General features: G+C 48.2%; 2 protein-coding genes across 4 annotated transcripts; both read left to right on the top strand.

The window, feature by feature from the left end:
* The first annotated feature begins 36 nt into the window (after positions 1 to 36).
* u2af2a (U2 small nuclear RNA auxiliary factor 2a) lies at positions 37 to 10,279 on the top strand. Of its 3 annotated transcripts, XM_076970885.1 has the most exons (12): positions 37 to 125; positions 445 to 573; positions 1,116 to 1,260; positions 1,411 to 1,517; positions 1,600 to 1,751; positions 2,004 to 2,120; positions 2,250 to 2,388; positions 2,483 to 2,562; positions 2,833 to 2,958; positions 3,420 to 3,506; positions 8,479 to 8,730; positions 9,397 to 10,279. In XM_076970885.1, exons 2-12 carry the CDS (start codon positions 525 to 527, stop codon positions 9,529 to 9,531), a joined length of 1,389 nt encoding a protein of 462 aa, XP_076827000.1. In that variant the 5' UTR covers positions 37 to 125; positions 445 to 524; the 3' UTR covers positions 9,532 to 10,279. The 3 variants fall into 3 exon arrangements, with proteins under 3 accessions (XP_076827000.1, XP_076827001.1, XP_076826999.1); XM_076970886.1 differs by having other exon boundaries at positions 49 to 573; positions 2,833 to 2,955; XM_076970884.1 differs by having other exon boundaries at positions 49 to 573.
* Positions 10,280 to 11,860: 1,581 nt separating this feature from the next.
* Positions 11,861 to 19,617, top strand: cacng6b (calcium channel, voltage-dependent, gamma subunit 6b). The gene is made up of 5 exons (XM_076971041.1): positions 11,861 to 11,992; positions 14,443 to 15,038; positions 18,535 to 18,609; positions 18,776 to 18,913; positions 19,370 to 19,617. The coding sequence occupies exons 2-5, from the start codon at positions 14,681 to 14,683 to the stop codon at positions 19,591 to 19,593; spliced, it is 795 nt and encodes a 264-aa protein (XP_076827156.1). The 5' UTR covers positions 11,861 to 11,992; positions 14,443 to 14,680; the 3' UTR covers positions 19,594 to 19,617.
* Positions 19,618 to 20,710: the final 1,093 nt, after the last annotated feature.

Raw genomic sequence — 20,710 nt, 5'->3', positions numbered from 1 at the left:
AACGTCCCTCCCCCCCCTTTTAATGTGAAATTGACCCGGAAGTGTTTGGGCGTGGCCATTGACCTTAGCAAGCGCACTCTTTTGGCCTTAGCTAGGATTTGGGGGATTTTGTGTGCAAAATAGCGGTAGGACTTTAATTAGTCCAGAACTTTGTAAGGTTGAACGTACACTTAATATTCAAAGTACTTTTGAAACATTCACGACTGCTTGCAAAGCGACAATTGACTCTGTTTTTTTGAAAGCACTGAAAAATAACACGTTTCCTTATGCTATGCTAACCTTTGTATAGCCAGCTAGGCTCGAGCGGTGTCGGGGTTGTTAGCTGGTCTGGTTTGGTATACATACAGTGTGTTGTGGTGCATTCATTTATCTACTTCGGTGTTTTTCGACTGTTTTATTTTGATCTTTGTGCATATATATTTTTTTGTTTGGGATATTTTGTAGTCGCCGAACTGCTGGCTACTCGCTAGCTAGCTAGCTGTCGCTAGCCCCGTTCACACTGAAGCTGCGTGAGGTACAGAAACATGTCCGATTTTGACGAGTTCGAGAGACAGCTGACCGAAAACAAACAAGGTGAGAGAGTAAGAGCTCAGATTCAGCGTGAAATGTGCTAATAAGATGCGTGGGTAGCCGGATTTTCTGGCTCGCCGGTATTTCTTTTAATCGCGACTGCACGGACTGCAGCTAGCCAGTTATAAATGATAACTGTGCATCGCGTCTGTCTTTACATGGTGCTAAACATCTGGAACCTTCTGCATGATTAATGTCGACTAACTTAATATCTTATACATCTTTATTTACTACAGTAACCAACTCCTTAAAGAGAGAACAGTTGAACACTACAGAGCATTATGTAGATATTTTTCCATATTTCTCAATTTATATCCCGTGTCAGTTATTGTGTTTGTATACATGTATTTAGATATTATATGCCTTTATTGTAATTTATATAGGGTTTCCTCAAATCAGTGATCCTCACCCAATAGAAAGAGACCAATAGATACAGTAACATCCTACACTAGACTTTTTTTTTTTTTTTACACAATTTCCTTATAAAGATTATGAAGATATAACAAGGAATTGCAACTAAGTGGAATACACTCTTGCATTCACAGCTGACAGAGATAAAGAGAACAAACACCACCGGCGCAGTGGATCTCGGAGTCGGAGCCGTGACCGGAAGAGGAGGAGCAGGGAGAGGGAGAGGAGAGGCAGCCGAGAGCGCCATGCTGACAGCAAGGACCGCAGACACAGACGGAGGTACGTCTCTGATTACCTGCCCATGGGTTTCTTCGGTTATCTGTTTCTTCAATTATCGAGTGAATGCCCGCCTGCCCTGTGGCGAGGGGGGCGCTGTTGCGTAGAGCTGTTTGCTTAACGCCCCGGCCCTCGTGGCACCTGTCTCTGCAGTCGCTCCCCCCACCGTGAGAAGAAGAAGGTCAAGGTGAAGAAGTACTGGGACGTCCCTCCTCCCGGCTTTGAGCACATCACACCCATGCAGTACAAAGCCATGCAGGGTGAGTCCCGCCTCCTCCGCCCTCGCTCCTGCTCCTCCTGTCTCCTGCTCCCCCCCCATTATTCTCTGTGTTCTGTTCTCAGCTGCGGGTCAGATCCCTGCCACTGCTCTGCTTCCTACGATGACTCCCGAAGGGCTGGCTGTCACCCCCACTCCTGTGCCCGTTGTGGGCAGCCAGATGACTCGCCAAGCCCGGCGACTCTATGTGGGCAACATCCCTTTCGGCATCACGGAGGCAAGCGTCACCAGACCGTACCTGAAGATTCTTTGTGAATTTTTCAGTATTTTTATTAAGCCTCTCTGGTAACCAACTGCCTTAGTTAAGGAAATGCATGGGGCCAGAAGAGATTTGGGCTTGGATCCTCCTGTTATAATGGAGGATGTCTCATTCTTTTGAAGTGGCATCAGATTGCACTTGTGTGGTAACATTGTTGATGCCCTGTAGAGATTATATGTAATACTTTTTATTATTATAATTTTTTTACAGGAATCCATGATGGACTTCTTCAATGCCCAGATGCGGTTGGGTGGTCTGACTCAAGCTCCAGGAAACCCGGTTCTTGCTGTGCAGATCAACCAGGACAAGAACTTTGCCTTCCTGGAGGTGCTTGCTAACTGCACGTCTTCCTCCAAACCCCCAAGTCTGACATGAACCATAAATAACCGACACCGTGCTCCTTCTATGTTTTGAGCAACACAGTGAAGTAGAAGGACTACCTCTCTCTTGTCTCAGTTCCGCTCGGTGGACGAGACGACGCAGGCCATGGCGTTTGATGGCATCATCTTCCAGGGCCAGAGTCTGAAGATCCGTCGACCACACGACTACCAGCCTCTGCCCGGCATGAGCGAGAACCCCAGCGTCTATGTGCCAGGTTGGATTCGTTCTTGCGTCTCATAATGGCCATAGCCGAACCGTTAATGGTCATAACACTGACCAGCATTGTCCTGTCTCTGTGTTTGTCCTAGGCGTCGTGTCCACGGTGGTCCCTGATTCGGCTCATAAACTTTTCATTGGCGGCCTGCCCAATTACCTCAACGATGACCAGGTTGGTGTTTTAGCACAGCAGTGCAATGGCAGGAATCCAGTTGTCTCTTATAGAAGAGGGACCTGATCAGCATTGTGTTCTGTACGTTGACCAAATTCAGTCTTAGTTTAAAGCACCCTGTGTAATCATTGTGTATGATGTTTTTTCTTCTTTTCTTTGGCATGAAATTATTCACTTGTAGGTTTGCATATAAAAAAACCAACTTCTAGATTAATTTTTAAGAGTTCACTAGTGGCTCTGCTCATTAGCTGCTTTGGTGTCGTGTTTCAGGTGAAGGAGCTGTTGACCTCGTTTGGCCCCCTCAAAGCCTTTAACCTGGTGAAGGACAGCGCCACCGGCCTCTCCAAGGGCTACGCCTTCTGCGAATACGTCGATGTCAACATCAGCGACCAGGTAGTCTCTGTAGCGCTCCAATGCCTTTTTTAACCTTACCGTATGACGCGATTAAACGCTAAACTGGGGATCACGCACCTCACATCTCCCTAGACTAATTGGTCACGTCAAAGTGCAGGCCGTGTTGGGGAATCTGCAGACCTCTGTGCTAATGCATGGTATTGAGGGCGGGGCTTCCAGTATGGGGGAAGGGAAAGTGAGAGGGCGAGTGGAAGTGGATCAGTAATGCAAGCCAAGGAAAGTGGGGCAGGACACAAGCGGGTGCATAAGAGAAACGAGCTTAGACCTTCTGAAACAGAAATTAGCATACACCTCCAGGAAGGAATGCAGGACAGGGTGACGTGACCAATCCAGCTATCACCTGCCTAAACTTCTGTGAGGACTAGCGTGTTTGATAGAACGTGCGTGAGGCCGTGTGGCGGATGACGCCCGGTGTCTGACCTCTCCTCTCACTCCTCTCACAGGCCATCGCCGGCCTCAATGGCATGCAATTGGGAGACAAGAAGCTACTTGTTCAGAGAGCCAGCGTGGGATCCAAGAACACCTCACTGGTCAGTTGTGTGTGTGTGTGTGTGTGTGTGTGTGTGTGTGTGTGTGTGTGTGTGTGTGTGTGTGTGTGTGTGTGTGTGTGTGTGTGTGTGTGTGTGTGTGTGTGTGTGCCTGTCCTGTGGGGGGCAGTGGGGAACTGTCACTATTTTTCTCTACTCATCTGTTTCTCCCTGAGCTCAGTCTTCCATCTCACTTCCGCGTTCCTCTCTGTCTATGTGAGAAAACAAACACTTGATAATTATGAATTTAGTTTTTTTTTTTATAATTGCCAAATTAAGTCCTCAAACATCTGCAGTGCATTACTATGTTACTATACTAACTGCACCCGTGTGTGTGTTTGTGAGACCTGTGCATGCTGGGACGTGAAAGTATCAACACACTCCTGCAGCCACAGAAAAGCCATTAGTGGCAGTCTCGTTACTTTTGTCGGCCATAAAGTGTTGATAAGCTCAAGTTGCGGTGGAGAAGTTGCTGAAAGGGAGGAGGGCGGGGAGACCGCGGGAGGAGGGCGTAAGGAGGAGGGCGGGGAGACCGCGGGAGGAGGGCATAAGGAGGAGTGTGGGGAGACCGTGGGAGGAGGGCATAAGGAGGAGGGCGGGGAGACCGCGGGAGGAGGGCATAAGGAGGAGGGCGGGGAGACCGCGGGAGGAGGGCGTAAGGAGGAGGGCGGGGAGACCGCGGGAGGAGGGCATAAGGAGGAGGGCGGGGAGACCGCGGGAGGAGGGCGGGGAGACCGCGGGAGGAGGGCATAAGGAGGAGTGTGGGGAGACCGTGGGAGGAGGGCATAAGGAGGAGGGCGGGGAGACCGTGGGAGGAGGGCATAAGGAGGAGGGTGGGGAGACCGTGGGAGGAGGGCATAAGGAGGAGGGCGGGGAGACCGCGGGAGGAGGGCATAAGGAGGAGGGCGGGGAGACCGCGGGAGGAGGGCATAAGGAGGAGGGCGGGGAGACCGCGGGAGGAGGTCATAAGGAGGAGGGCGGGGAGACCGCGGGAGGAGGGCGGGGAGACCGCGGGAGGAGGGCATAAGGAGGAGTGTGGGGAGACCGTGGGAGGAGGGCATAAGGAGGAGGGCGGGGAGACCGCGGGAGGAGGGCATAAGGAGGAGGGCGGGGAGACCGTGGGAGGAGGGCATAAGGAGGAGGGCGGGGAGACCGCGGGAGGAGGGCATAAGGAGGAGGGCGGGGAGACCGCGGGAGGAGGGCATAAGGAGGAGGGCGGGGAGACCGCGGGAGGAGGGCATAAGGAGGAGGGCGGGGAGACCGCGGGAGGAGGGCATAAGGAGGAGGGCGGGGAGACCGCGGGAGGAGGGCATAAGGAGGAGGGCGGGGAGACCGCGGGAGGAGGGCGGGGAGACCGCGGGAGGAGGGCATAAGGAGGAGGGCGGGGAGACCGCGGGAGGAGGGCATAAGGAGGAGGGCGGGGAGACCGCGGGAGGAGGGCGGGGAGACCGCGGGAGGAGGGCGGGGAGACCGCGGGAGGAGGGCATAAGGAGGAGTGTGGGGAGACCGTGGGAGGAGGGCATAAGGAGGAGGGCGGGGAGACCGCGGGAGGAGGGCATAAGGAGGAGGGCGGGGAGACCGCGGGAGGAGGGCATAAGGAGGAGGGCGGGGAGACCGCGGGAGGAGGGCATAAGGAGGAGGGCGGGGAGACCGCGGGAGGAGGGCATAAGGAGGAGGGCGGGGAGACCGCGGGAGGAGGGCGTAAGGAGGAGGGCGGGGAGACTGTGGGAGGAGGGCATAAGGAGGAGGGCGGGGAGACCGCAGGAGGAGGGCATAAGGAGGAGGGCGGGGAGACCGCAGGAGGAGGGGGTGAGAAAAGCACAGGCGTTGACCCAGCCGGTGCTGGAGGGACGAAGCAAATACCCGTTGCTGCAGAATCAAAAGTCCAGGGGGTGGAGCTGGATCTAGATCCAACTCCTCCCACTGTCCATAGTTTCTTTTGGTCGGTCCAGGGGGTGGGCGGAGCTGCATCTAATCCAACTCCTCCTACGTGTTGCTTACGTTTTCCGACCAGGAAATAGAAATCTAATAAATTCACCCTTAAGACTTTTACCGTTTAAAGATCAAAATGTTCTTTAAATGTTATTAAATAACACAATACAAGTTTTTTTTAAGTTTACAAGAAAACATAAAAGTGGACAGGAATAATGATCTTTGATTGCCAACATAATAAAGTACAGTACATTTCTTAAATATGTACTATTTCATTTTTTTTTACCTTTAATTAAAAAAAAAACTTTTTTTGTTAGGATGGTACGCTTCAGGTGTGCAGAATGGACAGTGGTATTTACTACAACATGTAGTGCACTGCACAACTGAAAGCGTCTGTCCTTTTTTCAAAACTGTGATTTGCATCTATAGATGGATGGAAAAATATAATAGTTGTGAAGTTTTTCAGTGAATTGGTTAATGAGAATCATGGCCGTTACATGCACGCACTACTGAATAACAGTCCCCCTCGACGTGTCCATGCGGTACTGAACAGCACAACCATTACACATTATAAGTAACTACAGCAAACACTCATTAATTTAACAGTTTATGTCCAATATGAAGAACACAACATACATAAGTATTTAATACATCTGTATTCTGTTTAGCTAATCGCTCGTCTTCTAACATCAGTTTTTACCGTCACTTACTTAGACACCTAGATTAGATAAACTTAACAGTGTTCGTGCAAACAGAAACAGTCAGATTTTGTATGATCACCAAAGGAAACTAGTTACTAGCATTAGAAAGATGAAAACTGGTTTATTATGAACTAACTTTCACATTCATGATTGTTCACAAATGAACGGCAAGTGAGTAAATAAGAATAGCAATTTAGGATGGCAACAGTGATTTGAAATGGCTGATCTGATACAACTCCTCCTGCGTAGTGCAATTACTTCAGACCAATGAAAACACAATGGTGGGAGGAGTTGGATCTAGATCCAGCTCCACCCCCTGGACTTTTGCTTCTGCAGCAAGGACGAAGGGAGACACACATGCTCATACCTAGGGCTGTGACGGTTTTTCTTACCGCGGTGAAAGAGCGATGTATCACCGCGGTGACACCCTCCCCGAAAAATAAAATAAAAAAATTATAGTTTAGAAATAAAAACATGCACTTTTAAATTAACAAAAACTTAATTTGTCGTAAAGTAAATACTTTACGCAAAATTATGGCCATAATATTGTTAATAATGACGTGAATAACGTTAATTATAAATATCTTATTTTTCCGTCTTCATGTTCCTTGCAAGACAAACCAACATGTTAATTTTGTCCAGTTTAAAGGACGAGGTGGCAATGTTGCTTGCCGTGCTGAATACACGCCCCAATGGAGTGCTCGTTGTCCAAACGGTCATATATTTTCTGGCAATGTTTGACAGAAGAGGGAATCCATTTTGATTTTTCCACCACCGGGCAAGTGGATCCGAGTGCAAATCGAGGGCTTCCTCCTGCAAATACATCTCGAGTTCAGTGTGCGCACCAGGCTAAAAGCCACATATATCTACTAAACTGAAACACAACTAAAACATTTAACTGAACTGATCAGTTTCTGAACAGTGCCTGTAGCATTTCATGTGCGACAGTGTTGTGTCGAATTCCGACTTGCCACGTTAATCCGCGCATAAAGACGCTACAGATTATATTGTCGGTTTACGTTTCTATGCATAATTAAGAGCTAGACTTTAATTATCCATCACCGCAAACGGCATTATCTATGTCCAAAGCCACACTGGCTCAAGGGTGTTAATTATTTTAAATAAAATACACACCGGCTATACCGAAGTTCACCTCTGACCACGGCTTCGCAGTATTACAGCAGTATGTCTAAATATCTAGTTAGGACAAAACTATAGTGCTCAATGAACTAGGTTATAATCACTGTAACTCCCGAATATCATCTGTAGTGTCTTTATGCGTGTGCAAACGAGGGGACTCGGAATTTGGCACAACACATGATGGTTTGTAAAAAAATTATCCGTCGTGCCTGCTGGATGCATGTGCTAAATAAAAACGAGCACTTTCTTCTTTGATTTACATTGACCTACCACCTGATTAACTTTCTGCTCCACCCCTGACGGGTGAAGAAACATCTACAGAAAAGCTGCACCTCATTATAAACAGCATGGTTCAAATCGTGGGGTGAACAAGTAGTGGCTTATACTCTGGAAAATACGGTAATCGCACACAAAAATCCAGCGCACACCCCCATCCCCCAACCCCCATTTATTTAATGGACTGTTCCTCTCGTGTACACAGCGATCGCAATGAAAATGTTTTTTCCATGTTTTTTCGCAATGGAAACGATTCCTTTTATAGATAAATAAATAGATAATCAGCGGTAATGAGCTCAACACCGCGGTAGGCACTACATAACCGCGGTGTTGCGGTAATGCGGTTATCGTCACAGCCCTACTCATACCCCGCCGCACTAAAGACATGCTCAGGTTTGCTCTTCCTGCGTAAGCTCATTTTATTAGCGCTTTATAAGAGCCTCTGCTAAAGGGCAATGTAATGTAGCCTATTAGTGCCATTAACCAGCTGAGCTCCATAATGTGCATGTGGGCTGGGGCGGCACTTCCTGCAGGAGTCACCAAAGTCTTGCATTAGATAATTGGTTGGTTAGATTCTTTTTGGAGAAATGTTGCCAGCGGAAACATTTTCTTTATTCTGTGGAACAAATCAAGACTAGGCCTATATCGCTTGCTCTTTACTTCCTTCTGATGAAGTGAGGAACTCTCAGAATTGAAACAGAATCGTTGTTTGCAGAATTAATGAAATAACTTCTGAATATGAATTAAAAATATATATTTATTGTCTGTGGGACTACAACGTTTATTTTCATCTCACTCCTCTTTTAGTTTGAGTTTATGGTCTGCTTTCTGTGCTGTGTTCTGGGTGCGTGCATGCATACTGTAAACTACATTCTCACGTGCGCCACTGCCCTCTCCACGTGTGCTCCTGTTTTCCCCTTCCACAGACTGGCATGAACCAGACCCCGGTGACGCTGCAGGTGCCCGGCCTGATGAACAGCTCCATGAACCAGATGGGCGGCATCCCTACCGAGGTGCTGTGTCTCATGAACATGGTGTCTCCCGAGGAGCTGCTGGACGACGAGGAGTACGAGGAGATTGTGGAGGACGTCCGCGACGAGTGCAGCAAGTACGGCCAGGTCAAGAGCATCGAGATCCCGCGCCCCGTTGATGGTGTGGAGGTGCCCGGCACTGGGAAAGTGAGTCATCCCCCAGCGCTACGGCTAATGCTCAGATCAGAAATGGGCTAATAATGACTAGGAAAACACTGTTTTAGACTTTTGAAAGTGAGCTTATAATTAATCAAAGAATAAACCCTCATCCAGCCCTTTGGCTTTATCCACCTGGATATCTGCAGTTGAAGGTCTGCGGAGCCTGTTGTGGTCATGGGCAACTCAATACCGTAGATGATGTTGGAGGTGGTTCTTCTGTCCCACCACCATCTCACCACTCTATGGCTGCCTTGCTGTCTTGCAATGTTCCTTTTGAACACTTAGAGACCCAGATGTCTGCTTTCCCATACTGTGTCCAGTGAATTCACAGTGCAGTTGGACACCAATTAAGTTCTAAAAATAGCGATAATTAAGGCAATCAGGTGTCCCTGTGTCACGGGAAAGGGTCTGAACACTTTTGGGAATGAGATTTTAGTTGATTTTAATTACCTTTAAAACTCAAATGTTTTCACTTCTCATTAAGGGTGATTTAGTGAGTAAAAGCCCAGTTCCTGAGTGGTGAGTGTATTGTTTAGCTGACTGTCTCCTAGTTTGCTACACAGCACTACATCTCATACAGCCCTAAACCGAGCGAGGTCGAAGCCCTTTCAGCGGCTGCTTTGCTCATCTGCCGTATTTTCTTCCGTCTCGTAGATCTTCGTGGAGTTCATGTCGGTGTTCGACTCGCAGAAGGCCATGCAGGGGTTAACAGGAAGAAAGTTTGCCAACAGAGTGGTGGTGACCAAATACTGCGATCCTGATGCCTACCACCGCCGAGACTTCTGGTAGAAGTGGAGAGGAGTGTGTCGGAGAGGGAGAGAGAAAGACGGAAGAGTGTATGGAATTTATAGTCCCATGTCCCTTTTGTGTGTGTGGTTTATTATTTTTTTGTTGTTGTTTTTGTTTGTTTGTTTTTTTATAAATATCTATCTATCTTAGGGTTGTGAGAGGCAGTGAACAGTTTTTAGTGAATCCAGTAATGCAGCTGGTGTGTGTGTGCTGTACACCTGTCACCAGTGGTGTTACTGGCCATATTGGCCGTACTGGCTCACAGCTATTTAAATGTAACTCGCGTAAGATTTCGCGCAAGGTTGTGCTACGGTGACCTTTCCACACATTTCGGTGAAACGAAGCATCTGTCTTTTTGAGAATGAATTAGGCCTGACCTTGAGAATAATCTTGAACATTTGTGCACAGTGACTTGATGTGTTTTCACTCTCAAACGTTTCGAAGGTAGAGATGTCCTCTCAATACTGTAAAGCTCGCTCTCACACTGAAAGGGGCGGGGCAGATATTCTGGCCGAGAGGGGAACCGTTAAGAGGCAGGCGGGGCAATTTCGTCCTTCCTGATCCGACAAGAGACACGAACCCGGCAAGCAGAAAAGACCTGCAGGTTGAGATAGGAGGATCTGTTCACTGTAAGTGTGATGCTAGAACAAATCGACTTGTCTTTAGAAGGGAAGACATCACAGATAATGTTATGGATCATACAGTGACTTGCTTTCTCTGTATATAAACCAAGTTCAAAACAAAAACAGGCTACTACAAATGTTTATTATAAGTTTGTGTTTTTTATTCTTTCTTTTCAAGAACGTCAGCTCATTCTTTCTCTCTCTCTCCCATTTCTGCTTTTTATAACTTAATTTTTTCTCCTGCAAGTTTTTTTGTCCAGACCCAATCTAATCAAATTTGTACCCAGTGTAAAAAACAAACAAACCTGTCTTTATCCTTTCTTTCTTTAAAAACAAAATACACCCAGTATCTAACTGTCCACTGCTGTTTTCTAAAACCATAAGAAGCTGAGCGAGTTAATTTAATACAGTGCATTGTACGAGGACCAGTAGAATGATTTTGGCATAATAAAGTCAAAGCGTTCAAACGTGTTTGCGCATAACCCCTCTCATCTCGTGTGTGTGTGTGGCCAGGCCTCGTGCCAGCTCCAACTAGGTCTCCTGGTGCCCTCCGTCCATATTCACACTGTACTGCACACTGCGAGATGTAGTGAAGCTCTTCGTTTGGGTATGTGGGAGCGCGGGGAGGCACTTGGATTTTGGGACTGTTTTAAAAAAGATGGGGGCACCAGGTTGTGACTCCGCAGGTTTGGCGGGTGGGACGGGTGGGGGTCTTTCTGCCACTTGCCTTTCTGTCTTCAGTTGTTTTTTTTTGTTTTTTTTTTTCAATGTAATTTCTCAAATTCATAAATAAAACAATCTTAGAAAAAAGTTAGTGGATGTATACATTGATTGAGTGTTGCTCGTCAGTAAGAGTATAAATTAACTTGTGTTTGTAGACTTCACTTGACTTTTCCTTATAATGGCCTGTAACAAGAAAGAACATTAAATCTTTAAAACTTTTTAGAAAAGTTGACATCTAAAATTCATAGGAACATACCAATAGTAAACATCAGCTGCCACTAGGGATCCTTAAACTAAAATAGAACAGAGCTGTGAAGTTCTTAACTGGTGAGCTCTTAGAAGAGATCTCTTTCTAAAGAGGGTTAGAGAAGTCGATTATTTGTGCCACAATCTAATGAAAAGCGATAAATGGCAACTAAAATAAAAGATGGAAGCCCCGGCTGGGTCCCGTGTTGAGCGGTTCGGGACAGGTTCACAGTGCACAGCCCTGCAGGCACCTGCTGGAATCTGAATGAACAGGATCTCTCTTCATTCGGAGAATGATTACGTCATGGTCTGACCTTCCACAGCCTGTCCTAGCAGTAGCTGATTAAAGTGCAAGATGCATAATAGAAAAAACATTTATCATGTATCCTCTTTCTACAAAGTTGTCTTTACTTGCTTCATTTTATATTTATCAATTAAAAGTTGTCTGTACTCCACCCCCCCTATATAAACAGCTCTCTGGCAGAGTTCTCTGCCACTAACTCCTGTGTTCTTACTGTCATTAACAGGTGTGTGTCCAAAATAGAACCTTCACACACACACACTCGCAAGCGCACACACACAAACGTGGATCGACAGACGCAAACCCTCACACTCGGCCGTTTTCCCCGGCAGGCGTACAAATCGCCCCCCTGTGCTGCGTCTAAAGCGCATCAAAGAAAGTGTAAACCGAAGTAAATTCACATGCACAGATGAACATTTGCAAGTCTGTGGGCATGACTGGGTCCAAGCCGTTTCACCCCCCTGAGTTCCCCTCCCTCCGCCCCTACAGTGCAGACCCGCCCCTCTCTCCCTCTTTCCGCAGAGCCCCATGTTTGTGGTCCCCAGAGCGTCACCTACCCAGAGAACAGGTCAGATTTTTCATTACACTCATTCGTTGCTAACACTAATCTGGTTTTCAGGCTGTTTTGCTATGCGCATACACAAACATTTAATCAAAGTCTGAAGTAAAATGCGAGATATGCTTGGTTATGTATGGTTTTGCCAGTTTGGGTTTTAGCAGACATTTGTGTCTCTCTGATTTGATGTACCCTGTCTAAGTGCATCTCTTGGACTTGGTACTTCAGTCTGTACAGAATGTTAGGATTGATCCATCAAGAGGGTGATCAGAATGCTAGGATTGATCCATCAAGAGGGTGATCAGAATGCTAGGGCGTTTCTTCTGATCTATCAAGAGTGTTGAGGCCACTGGTGTGAGCTGTGATGGGTTAAGCTGATGTCAAACACTAACTTGATCAGCATATCTAATTGCTGCATGAACTGTTTGTTCTTTCATTCATTACATTTGTGAGAAAAATATCTACTGTAAACCTGGTTGTCTAGTCACTTCATTGGAGTTGCTGTTGGAGCTGCAGCCTGTGCGTGCGTGCGTGTGTGTGTGTGTGTGTGTGTGTGTGTGTGTGTGTGTGTGTGTGTGTGTGTGTGTGTGTGTGTGTGTGTGTGTGTGTGTGTGTGAGGAAGGTAGAAGGAGAGGTTCGTAGAGCTGGTAATGGAACCCTTCCAGTATGATTGCTTAAACTCACTGCCCCACTAGCTGTGTTAACTGGTGCAGAGTCTCGGCTGTCTGGATCGGCTGTGTTCTCTGTTTGTGGGATCACTGCCATGGTCAGCCCCACCTTACCCAAGTGTCATATTACCACTAACAATCACTGCTAGTCTCCCAGTCTCATCACTAGCCAGCTAGCAGACAGTGGCAAGGATCTCTTTCCATAAGGCTTGTGGTCAGCAAATGAAGACCTGCTCCTAGTGGGTTAATTATAGACAGCGTTGGCATAAGCAACTTATTTGGCAGGTTTTTTTTCCCTACTCCGACGTCTGTCTATAAGGGTTTCTAATCTTATAGGTCTGGTCCCACAAAATGTCCATAAATATATATTTTTGTGTTGTATGCTGTTTTTCTATACTAAGTTCAAAATTTGAATGGGGGCAGTGAGAGGTTTTTGGTATAGTTGAGGGAGGTGATTCATTCAGTTTCACGTAGTCTGTGGGACTGCTGTATTCCCAGCTATTTTGGTCATTTCATATGTTCTGTTGCTTATGTGTTAGTTTTCAAAATAGTGACACTGAGCAGACTAAGCAAATTTCATTATGTGACCCAAACATCCCTGGTGACGCATGTGTGTGTGCGTCAACAATGTCTTCTGATTCCCCCTCACTTTAATAACGTTACTCCCCTCAGTCTGAAAGACAAACAACTTCCAATCCCTTCTGTGTCTCTGTTCATCTATCTCTGTCTCTCTTTCTCTCCATCTCTCCATTACCTTTTTTTCAAGAGTAAACAACCTCTACTGTCAGTTTAAGAATGATAATATTGGCCTCCCTTAACAAGCAGAAACACACACACTCATCCCTCTTGTAGGAGCATACAGTAAGACGTTGTGGGTTTCCCATTAGGACCACGGTGGGAAGAAACAGGTCTCATACTGTGCCCCCCATACGACACACACAACCCAGGTCTCATACTGAGTGCCTGCCCTGTGTCCCCTGTAGGACAAATAAGTCACGTCTCATATCGAGTGCTCATCCTGTGTCCTCCGTAGGACAAATTACTCTGGTCTCATACTGAGTGATCATCCTGTGTCCCCGAAGGACAAATTACTCATCCTGTGTGTCCTGTAGGACACATAACTCAACTCTCCTACTGAGTGCCTGTCCTGTGTCCCCCATAGGACACCCAACCCAGGTCTCCTACTGAATGCCTGTCCTGTGTCCCGGTATGAATGCACCACGTGAAGGCTGGCGGGCAGGGACCTTTGTAAAAATAGTTGAATGGAATAATGTCCAGATATTATTGGCTGCTGATGCATTTTCCGAGTATCTGGCCCCGGCTCTCAGCCACTTTAGTTATGAAAATAACCCGTGTGTGATGAGAACGTCAGAGAGGGCACCACATACAGAAGCCAAAGGTAAGACCCTTAAAACCAGGGGGCTTATCGGGCCGCCCAGGTACCCCGCGCCCTGCCTCCAACCTTGTCCAGTGCAGGACACAGTAAACCTTCCCACATAGGATGGTCCCACTTCACGGAATCCTGCAGCAGTGCACTCCTGGGGTGCGGTTTTGCCGGAAACTGGCACTAACGTGCCTTGTAACCGTGTCGTTGTGGCATGTGTTGGGAGCGGACGGCGAGGACCAAGCCCTGCCGCACAGAGGAACGTGCGAATGCCGTATATGTCATGCAGAAATGCTCTCGTTCAGACGCGCGCTTGTGGGGAAGGTGTGAACGTGTCGAATGCTGTCGTCCGGATGCCATCCGGCGTTTGCTCGTTAGGACTGCCACTTGTTTGTTTTTATTCCTTCCAGGGTCTTCGGGAAGGAAGCGTGCGTGCGGCTGCCACGTCCTGCTGACACTCCTCTCGCTCCTCATCATCTTCGGTTGTCGACCTGACCTTCTCTCGCTGTTTCTCTCGCACCCTTCCCCCCGCTCGCCCCGGTCCGCCCGTCCCTTCCCCCCTCTGTCACCTCCGTCTCTCTTTCGCCCGTCTCCTCACCTGTCTCATCCATCCGTTCCTCGGTTCCTTGTCCCTCAACCGGCTCAGCCATGTGGTCTAACTTCTTCATGCAGCAGGAAGAGGAGGGGCGTATGGGCATGGCTTCGGGGGGCGTGGCCGGGGGAATGGGCGGCCGCGGGGGCAAGAGGCCCAGGCCCGTTCGCATGAGCGACAGCCAGGAGGGCAAGATCAAGCTGGCGTTCATCGTGGCCCTGGTGGGCGTGACCCTGACGGTGCTGGGCCTCGGCACGGAGTTCTGGGTGGAGCTGTCGCCTCCCAAGCACTTGCACAACAACCAGACGTGTGAGGTGGCGCACTACGGCCTGTGGAAGAGCTGCGTCCGCACCCTGCTGGTGGCTGATGTCAACCCGGACAGAGAGAACTGCGGCCCCGCACAACTGCCTGGAGGTGAGGGCTGGCTCACTACCCTTCTGCCCCCTGTCTCTCCCTCACTCCCTCTATCTCTCTCTCACTCCCTCCATCTCTCCCTCACTCCCTCTATCTCTCTCTCACTCCCTCCATCTCTCCCTCACTCCCTCTATCTCTTTCTCACTCCCTCCATCTCTCACTCACTCCCTCTATCTCTCCCTCTCTCCCTCTATCTCTCCCTCACTCCCTCTATCTCTCCCTCACTCCCTCTATCTCTCTCTCACTCCCTCCATCTCTCCCTCACTCCCTCTATCTCTCTCTCACTCCCTCCATCTCTCCCTCACTCCCTCTATCTCTCTCTCACTCCCTCTATCTCTCTCTCACTCCCTCCATCTCTAACTCACTCCCTCTATCTCTCCCTCACTCCCTCTATCTCTCTCTCACTCCCTCTATCTCTCTCTCACTCCCTCCATCTCTAACTCACTCCCTCTATCTCTCCCTCACTCCCTCCATCTCTCTCTCACTCCCTCTATCTCTCCCTCACTCCCTCTATCTCTCTCTCACTCCCTCTATCTCTCTCTCACTCCCTCCATCTCTAACTCACTCCCTCTATCTCTCCCTCACTCCCTCTATCTCTCTCTCACTCCCTCCATCTCTCTCTCACTCCCCCATCTTGTCCTCTTACCTCCTGTCTCTCACTCTGTCTCTCAGGCACACAAACACAGAACACAAAAACAAATTTTTAAAACATTAAAAATACACTATTTGAATATAGTAGTTCATGTTATGCACCTGAAGTAGCATTAACATATTACCTTAATAAAATTATAATAATAATATTACCTTAATAATAATAATAATAATAAAGTGCACTCATTATGCTCATTATGTAATAATATGTATGCAACTGGGTTAGGAGGCACCAGTAGAATTACACTTCCAGCCAAGGGCCCAATAAACCCCCGTACTGGAGGACTCTGGGAAATTCTTTTCTTGCTTTATTTATTAAATTTTTTTTAGCATTTAACACCAGTGTATAAAACCTCTGATGTTTAGCATTTGAAGCATGATGTGAACCAGGCACAGGCTTACACACACACAGTTAGCTCCAGTCAAGAGCTCTCTGGCGTTTGGAGAGACAGGATATTTTGGTATATGCCCTAGACATCTAACGCACTGGGGGAGCACTCATAGTTTAAAAGCTAGAGAGCTTCAGCTCTTCACTGTCTGTAATTCTGTCTTCTGTCATTCTGTCCAGTTCTGGTGCATATATGATAAAGACAGTTTCATATACAGCAGAGCACTGTTAACTGCACGATCATCAAGTTCACTGCAGGGTGAAGTAGTGAGAGGTATATGTGCGGTGTGTATGAGCGAGAGGAAGTGTGTGTGTGTGTGTGTGTTAGTGTGAGAGAGAGCTTAGTCATTGTGCACAGGCAGTATATTGGTGTAGTGGATGGTGTTCTTAAGAGCACAGTGTAATAGAAGCACTGTGGCGTTGTTTTGTGGTTTGTATCAGTCGGATAAAATCATCCCTCCCTTTAATCCCTACTTGTTTGTCTTATGGTGTCCAAAAATGTCAGAGCATAAACATCCCAGTTTGGCCAGGACCGGTCTTATCTCCAAACTGCATCTTACAGTTAAATAAGGAATCATCTTCATGCATGAAGCTTTCATCTTAATCACTGGAACTAAATAACAAAGGCAGATTCCACTCTGTACAGGTGAAACCTTCCAAAGTGAAGCCCAGTTCTGTGATCAGTGCATGGCAAGGGGTGTGGAGAGGTGGAGGGAGATGGTGAGAGGTGGGGAGAGGTGGAGGGAGATGGTGAGAGGTGGGGAGAGGTGGAGGGAGATGGTGAGAGGTGGGGAGAGGTGGAGGGAGATGGTGAGAGGTGGAGAGAGGTGGAGGGAGATGGTGAGAGGTGGGGAGAGGTGGAGGGAGATGGTGAGAGGTGGGGAGAGGTGGGGGGAGATGGTGAGAGGTGGGGAGAGGTGGAGGGAGATGGTGAGAGGTGGGGAGAGGTGGAGGGAGATGGTGAGAGGTGGGGAGAGGTGGAGGGAGATGGTGAGAGGTGGAGAGAGGTGGAGGGAGATGGTGAGAGGTGGGGAGAGGTGGAGGGAGATGGTGAGAGGTGGGGAGAGGTGGAGGGAATGGTGAGAGGTGGGGAGAGGTGGAGGGAGATGGTGAGAGGTGGGGAGAGGTGGAGGGAATGGTGAGAGGTGGGGAGAGGTGGAGGGAGATGGTGAGAGGTGGGGAGAGGTGGAGGGAGATGGTGAGAGGTGGAGGGAGATGGTGAGAGGTGGAGGGAGATGGTGAGAGGTGTGGAGAGGTGGAGGGAGATGGTGAGAGGTGGAGGGAGATGGTGAGAGGTGTGGAGAGGTGGAGGGAGATGGTGAGAGGTGGGGAGAGGTGGGGGGAGATGGTGAGAGGTGGGGAGAGGTGGAGGGAGATGGTGAGAGGTGGTGGGAGATGGTGAGAGGTGGGGAGAGGTGGAGGGAGATGGTGAGAGGTGGGGAGAGGTGGAGGGAGATGGTGAGAGGTGGGGAGAGGTGGAGGGAGATGGTGAGAGGTGGGGAGAGGTGGGGGGAGATGGTGAGAGGTGGGGAGAGGTGGAGGGAGATGGTGAGAGGTGGAGGGAGATGGTGAGAGGTGGGGAGAGGTGGAGGGAGATGGTGAGAGGTGGGGAGAGGTGGAGGGAGATGTAGTAAGAAACCCCAGTGTTGGCTAAACACAGAGCAGCTCTTAAAGCCGTGCGTCTCCTCCTCCTCGTCCATCTGCCTTGGAAAAGCATTGCTCTCCCTCTCCATCTGCTTTTGTCTATGAGCGTGTGTGTGTGTGTGTGTGTGTGTGTGTGTGTGTGTGTGTGTGTGTGTGTGTGTGTGTGTGTGTGTGTGTGTGTGTGTGTGTAATTGTGTGAGGCAGATATTGTACCCTCATAACACATTAAAACACAATTATACTCACAGTGCTTACAGCAGAAATTAAGATTTTTTTGGTCTATTCATAAATTAGACCAAAAGACATAAGTTTTTCTGTCAGGTTTTCCTCCTCTCTCCCCCTCCACCTTTTCCAACTCAAATCAAATCAACTCCAATTAAATCAAATCAAATGTGCTTTGTTGCCATGACAGGATAAAATACTTATGTTGGCAAAGCAATGTGTCAAACACAGATGCATTATTAATATACAGAGGACTGAGTTTTTATAGAGGATAGAAAGTAAATAAATTCAATTTTAAAAGCAAAATAATAGTAAGAATCGGCCTGAAGCTAAAGTAAACAGTAACGGTAACTAAAGACACATTGCAAATGTATTTGTGATAGTGTTTTATCTGATCTAATGGCAGTTTTGTGTACATTATCCTGCTAAATCTACAGTTTGTATCTTCTCTCCCAGTAATATTTTCTGTTTCTCCGTATCGGTCAATATGGGTTTTTGTTAGGAATTCTGTGCAGAAATGATTCACTTATGTTTTTTTGTATTTTGTATGTACTCTCTCTTGCCCCCCCCCCCCCCCCCCCTCTCTCTTAGAATCTAATTGTACATTCTTCAAGTTCTATACCTCAGGAGAAAATGCAGTAATTTTTAAGAAAACAACAAACAAAAGTAAGTTTCTGTTCCCTATTCAGTCATTTCTCTTCACTTTTCTATATACCTTTTCTATTTCTCCTTCATCCACATGATCCCCTCATCACCCCTTATCCCCTCTCCTCTCCCTTCCTCCTGATCTCTCTACGTCTTCAATCTCTCTCTCTCTCTCTCTCTCTCTCAGATCTGAGTCTAGGCTCTGCCATGCTGGCTCTCTTTGGTCTGTTCTTCATGGTGATGGGCTGTGTGTGCATCATCATGTCCATCAGTAAAAGTGTGCCCTTCCTCCTTAAGCCTGCTGCCTTCTGCTTTGTCTTCTCAGGTGAGCATACCCCCACACCACCTCACCCCCACACCACCTCACCCCCACACCACCTCACCCCCACCACCACCCCCCACCACCACCCCCCACCACCTCGCCCCCCTGCAACCTCACAACACAAGGGCCTACCAGTGCCTCACTCATCCATGGCCAGAACTGAACCGGCCCTGCTCTCTGTTGAGGGAGGGTGGCCGCGTTGCCTGTATTGATCCCCTGTCGTCTCCCCGAGCCTTCTTCAGCTGTCCTGTGGCCCCTCTCAGTGAATGCTCATGTTCATTTTCCCAGGCAGAGATTTTGCTAGTGACTGGGAATTGGCCATGAGTAAATTTGGAGACAACGAACTAAAGCAAACAAACAAACAAACACAAATAAAGCATGGCAGTAAGGCCCTACTCAGATGCATTGGCATGTGGCTTTATCACACTTTCTCTCTGTCGACACTTCTATCCCTTTCAGGCATCCTGATCCTGCTGTCCATCATCGTTTTCCACCAATCAGTGCTGGCCCTGTTGGCCAGCGATCCCAGCATGCCTCTGCACCACCAGCTGTCCTGGTCGGTGGCCTGCGTGGGCTCGGCCGGCGCTGTCCTCATATTGGGCGGTATTCTTTTCCTGCTGCTCTCTTTGCCCTTCGATCCTCTAGAAAAATGCATGGCGAAGCAAAGACGCAGTGACACCTAGAGGCCCGGAGGACCTTTTTTTAAATAACATTTTTTAACTGTCTGTGACATTACGAATCTCGTTAAAGACCGATAAATCGTTTTACGGAATGACAAGAAGGTATGTAGTATTCTATGATCATTTCTAGTTGCTGATAGACCCCAGATATTTGCTTATGAGCAACAATCAATACATTAGACAGCATCACACTCAGCGTGTCCTCTGGCCATGTTATTTGGAAATGTTGACCTGAACTTGACTTGTTTTGATCGATTTAGTTGCACGTTAGGTCTCGTAACCCCAGTGCAGCAATGTCCAAACATCCCTGCAGTCGTGCGGTTCCTGCTGTGGGCCACCGCTGTGTCACACTGCATCTTAGGTGTTCTCCGTTTGCTCGGCAATTAGTGCGAAAGCCTGTTGGATAAAAACCATATGGGTGAACAGGATTGGTACATTTGTACTCGTCAATGTAAAAATAAAAATACAAAGAAGGCCCACTCCTACCATGTAACATTCCACACCATTTAAAATTACGTTAAGTTTTCTTAAGATCTCATCACATGCTACCTTTTATTTTTTGCATACATCAAACGCCATTCCTAATGGGGTCCTGGCCTGGGTCCCCGGTGTGAGTGAGTGGAAGGTGTTTTCAGAGGGAGGTGAAATGTCAGCAGCGTCTCCCAGGGTTAGGGTTAGGGTTAGGGCACTCCTGCAGTGGGACTTCATTAGGAAGAAACGCCAGGACAGTTGGGTGGGGTTATATTCAGCCGGCAGGCGCCTCTGTGTCGAGCCATTTCGAAACCGTTTGTTTGTGTGTAGTTAAGCGCAGTTTGTCTGTTGTAAATCAGGAGTTCATTCAGTCCCTCAAGCTCCTCACACTGCCTGTCCCACCAGAGGTGGACGGTCCTGCATGGTGCAGGGACGGCTCGTGGACATTGCGCCTAGCGGAATCAGCTCCATGGCCTACCACAGCTGTGGGTGAAGGGTCAAAGCAAAGAGAAGCTTTGCTCTCATGGCTTCCAAAGTCTACAGGAGCCTCTTGCTCCAGCAACAGGCTTGGTGTGACGTTGCTCTGGTTTGCTGAGCAGCTGTTCTGCTGGCCAGGTCCTGTTGTGCAACTTGGGTGAACCGCAGAACT

This window comes from Brachyhypopomus gauderio, chromosome 13 (genome assembly GCF_052324685.1).
Source record: "Brachyhypopomus gauderio isolate BG-103 chromosome 13, BGAUD_0.2, whole genome shotgun sequence".
Taxonomy (NCBI): Eukaryota; Metazoa; Chordata; class Actinopteri; order Gymnotiformes; family Hypopomidae; genus Brachyhypopomus; species Brachyhypopomus gauderio.
This window is presented reverse-complemented; position numbering and strand designations above follow the sequence as displayed.